Raw genomic sequence first — 4,562 nt, forward strand, 5'->3', positions numbered from 1 at the left:
TATATGTATATATATATATATATTTATTTATTTATTTATTTATTTATAAATATAATTTACACGATAAAAATATCATTAGCACACTCTTAAAATCAAATTTAAATATCAAACTGTAAAACATTTGTGGGACGTTGAAATATATTAAGTATATACATTTCAGAATCAGTATTTAACAAATACTAGATATAATATAAAATAAAATTACGTTTTAATTATTTAAAATTTTTCGTTGCATCTTGTTATTAAAAATTAAGTGCTTTATATGATATTATATATTTAAATGTATAAAATATTAAAAATCTTTATCTTATACCGCAAATGTGAGAACACAATCAATACTAGAAATTAAAATGTCTATAATGGTTGCGAAGCTAAATTGCTTAAATAAGCATTGCTTAAATAATTTATTCTTGAATTATTATATATATCATATACAGGGTTGAACCAGCTTTTTACCTTATGAGAAAATTATCAATTACACGCACGTTATAATCCAATAGGTATGAAATCGATAATTTTCTCATAGGGTAAAAAGTTGATTCAACGACTCTGATTCACTCTGTATGTATGTACTTGCATATATACCATATTGTAGTCTTTTGAACTGCATGTTCTGCATGCGAATTGTTTTTCTGAACTAAACGCAATTAAACTACTCTAATAATCGCGAATTAAATTGACGAGCAATTTTAATAATGTGATGCTACAATCAGGCATCATATTATGAAGATGTTAATATGTTGAAAAACTGTTAATAAATTTATTGCGAAAAATATTACCTCGGCCGAGAGTCAAACCCGGATCTCTCTGTATTCCATACGAGCGTAAGCCTTTAGACCACCAAAGCAAGGTTCAACTCCTGCCCAAGGTAACATTTTTTTTGCAATAAGTTTATTAACAGTTTTTCAATACATTAACATCTTTATAATATTATGCCTGATTGTAGCATCAAATTATTAAAATTGCTTGTAGATTTAACTCACGATTATTAAAATGGTTAGAAATAGTCCGGAAAAACAATTCGGCGTGCAATTCGAAAACTACAATACGATATATATAGTAATACAAGATTGAATTATTTAAGCAATGAAGATTCAGCTTCGATTGTTATAAGCATTTTAATTTCTAGTTTAAATATATACTTTCATTATCAGTTTGGTCCATGATATTTTCAAAATCAAAGTCAGACTTTTTTGTTGTATAATTGCACGTAGACAAAAACCTTCGGCTTTCTCTTGTCTGTATTCTTTGATTAATAGGAATATACGATTCATTAATAAAGCCAAATTCATCATCAGAGTTATCCAATTTTTGCTTTTCATTTTCTACATGAACATAATTTTCTCTAGTGCACGTCACAGGTTCGTCAATTATTATACATTCTTCTATGTTTTCTGCAGATTGGCTAGTAGATTCTATAGATTGATAATTTGTTTTACTAAATTGGAAGGTTTGTTTGCTACATATATTTTCTATTACATTTGTTATATCTAAATCATTATCTTCATTTTCGCTTGTAAAATCATCAGGAGAGAGTTCATTAAATATTCTGTCAAACGTACTATTTAACTTTAAATTTGTTTTTTCTATTTCCAGAACTCTTTGAAATTGCGGCCCACGTTTCATTTGTTTTATATTCATAATCTCAACATCTTCAGACACGTCCCTCATTTGTAATGCATGCGCTCTATCTCTAATATTTTCCTGCTTTGATCTTTTTGGTGAAATTGCCATTTGCTCAAAGGAATCTTCTAAGGATATTACATTATTTTTAGTTATAAATTCATCGATATTCTTATTTTTTTCTGTTTCCTTTTTTACTTTCCTTTGCTTTGATTTCGTAGTATCTTTTATTCCGATATTATCTTCTACATTTGTTGTAGTCTTTTTTTTCCGAGAATTTGCTGTTCTCTTTTTCGTCTTTACATTCCTAGTATTTTCATATACTTCAACTAATTTTGGATAACATTTTAAAACCAAATCTTGTGGCTCAATACTTGTTAGTAAATTATTATCTACATCATTGTCATCATTCTCATTTATTTGCTCTTTATATTCTTTTAGCATTTTTATTGCATCATGCTCTTTTTTCCATATAATTTCATAACTGGCTATAGATCTAATATTACGTATCTTTTTTATACTATCAGGAATAAATAAATCTGTCATAGACAAACGTTCATCTAAGGTAAGATTTGGTAGATGCAAAAGTTGCCATCTAGTAATTAATGTAAATATTTTTTCGAAAGCATATTGCGGTTCCCAACATACATATTTGTTCATAAAATCCTGATAAGAAAAAATAGTAAATATAGACAGATTATTTAACACATTATGACAATAATAAACTTACAATAAATTTATTCACTTGGGGTTGCTTCCACTTTATATCTAATTTAGTACGAATTGAATCCTTCCTGATAAGAAATTCATCTATTAATTCCTGATTTGGAAAATTTTCATCATAAAGCGCCTTCTTTCTTAGCGATATTTCATTTAATATCAATGATCTTTTTTCCCTATATAAAAATATCTCTCATATAAAAAATGATAAATTAGTATTTCTATAGAAATAAATATGTAACAAGAATATAGTAATTTTTACCTAAAATCATCATTACACTTCCTAACAGTTCCACAATCAGCACAACCTGATTTTGTATGCTTTTGCAATTTTCCTGGGTGACCACATGATGTACATAAACTTGGATTTAACAAATCACATTCAGCTTCATTCAATCTTGTATCAGTTCTCCAATTTTGAATTCTGAAGAAATAAAAAAACAGTTCAATTGTACAGTTCAGTTACAAAATTTGATAAATTTGATGAGCATACAATATTCTTAAACCTTTGTAAAACATCTTCCTCTTTCACAGTCTTAAAAAATTTTAGAGCAGCCTCCTTTCCAACACCATTCACTCCCTCATCATAATCACAACCACACAGCAAGGCTAATGCTACCATTTTATTTCGTCCTATATTTAATGTCTTCTCTATTTTTTCCATGCTATAGACATCTACCGAGCCACCTGTAGCTCCACAATTTCCATGGGTACTCATACAAAAGTTTCTGTATACCACTTTTGCACCATACAAGAAACAATCACTGTCTTGACTTATACATCCATCTACAAACTGAAAGTACATTTTTCCTTTAAAGGTAATGAATAATTTATTTTAAAAAATTAGATACATGAACATACTCCATCTTCATTTAAATAAGCACACATAGCTTCTGCTTCACCATAGCTCTGTACACAAGCAATACCCATGCATCTTAACAATTCTTTACACTCATTTAGAACTCGATTAAACTGTGTTCTTGCTCCTCTCTTAGCAGTTTTTCTCTCCTGAAATCCACTACGAACATCGTTCCTTCGTACAATAGTTTTATGTTTTAAGATAGGTGGCTTTCCTTCCAATACAAATACCGGAGATATCCCATGCACAAGAAGAAATGCCGTACGGAAATACAAATTTCTGCAATAAGCAATTCAAATCATATAAATAATTTATTACCAAAATAAATTAACAAAATAATATACATTTTATTGTTAAATACAAATTTATTATACATAAATTTTAAAAACATGTATTGTATGTTAATAATTATCCATTGTATTGATCCATTATATATTTAATATTTTCTGATGTCATTTAATTAAATATATTTCAACGAATAAAAATAAGTTAAATCAAAGCAGGTTTACCTGAGATACATCCTCGGTTGTACCATATTATCAATTATCGTTTGGCTGTCCACAATCCATCCGCTTAAATCGATCGCGATAGTCTTCCCCTGTAGCTCATACAGTGGTTTCTTCTCACATAAAGGCGACAAAACATTCCACAGATCTTTAACGCCCATTTTGTATCAAGTAGAATTCAATTCAAATTAAATCCTTCAGCGGACACTATCATAATATAAACAACGTAAGTCTTCACCATGCCATCTTGTGTAAACAGTGACAAATGAGACGCGTAAGATGCGTTTTTACTCATAACCGATAATAGGTTTGTCGCGTTGCATGCTCCAACATGCTCCTACAGTCCTACTTCCTCCAACCGTAACTCCTACTCACTCAAATGCACTCGTTAGAGTGAGCAGGAACTATGGTAGGAACATGTTGAAGCATGTAGAGTATACCAAGCAACAAATCTAAGCATTGTTCGTTTTGTCTCTCGGGACCGTACTTGAAATGTATTCACACTACATATGACATCTGTCATCGTAACAATGAATATCAGACATCATATGACAGATGTCGTATGTAATATGAGTTCTACGGTGGGTTCATTCGGAGCGATCCCGAGCAACTCCCGAGAGACAAAACGAATACTTTAGAGTGACTTATCTATGTGGATTGTATGTCGTATAAATTCTAGTTAAATCCAGTTTTTTTTACATTAACTGACTGTTTTAAAACCTAATTTAACTAGCATTTATATGATGTCTTACGCAATTCTTTTATCCTGATGCCATGTAATGTATAATGTATATAATAGAATCCATATTTTTGTTTTGGATTGTTTATCATCAGTCAATAATTCCACCTTAATT

The 4,562-nt window shown here is 29.6% G+C and overlaps 1 protein-coding gene across 5 annotated transcripts in view; it reads right to left on the bottom strand.

The window, feature by feature from the left end:
• Positions 1–938: 938 nt before the first annotated feature.
• LOC108753741 (flap endonuclease GEN) overlaps positions 939–4,562 on the bottom strand; it is a 4,301-nt gene continuing 677 nt past the window's right edge. Inside the window, exons 2-8 of one of the 5 annotated variants that reach the window (XM_018495603.1) lie at positions 4,461–4,555; positions 3,712–3,915; positions 3,205–3,481; positions 2,850–3,136; positions 2,606–2,767; positions 2,354–2,519; positions 939–2,289 (exon numbers count right to left, since the gene is read on the bottom strand). In XM_018495603.1, coding sequence (XP_018351105.1) covers positions 1,126–2,289; positions 2,354–2,519; positions 2,606–2,767; positions 2,850–3,136; positions 3,205–3,481; positions 3,712–3,869 — 2,214 coding nt within the window. In that variant the 5' untranslated portion in view covers positions 3,870–3,915; positions 4,461–4,555 and the 3' untranslated portion in view covers positions 939–1,125. Of the gene's footprint in view, positions 2,290–2,353; positions 2,520–2,605; positions 2,768–2,849; positions 3,137–3,204; positions 3,482–3,711; positions 4,015–4,148; positions 4,187–4,460; positions 4,556–4,562 lie in introns of those variants that run through there. The other 4 variants (XM_018495604.1, XM_018495605.1, XM_018495607.1 and 1 more) reach the window with 4 other exon arrangements.

Source organism: Trachymyrmex septentrionalis, unplaced genomic scaffold (assembly GCF_001594115.1).
Source record: "Trachymyrmex septentrionalis isolate Tsep2-gDNA-1 unplaced genomic scaffold, Tsep1.0 scaffold71, whole genome shotgun sequence".
Lineage (NCBI taxonomy): Eukaryota > Metazoa > Arthropoda > Insecta > Hymenoptera > Formicidae > Trachymyrmex > Trachymyrmex septentrionalis.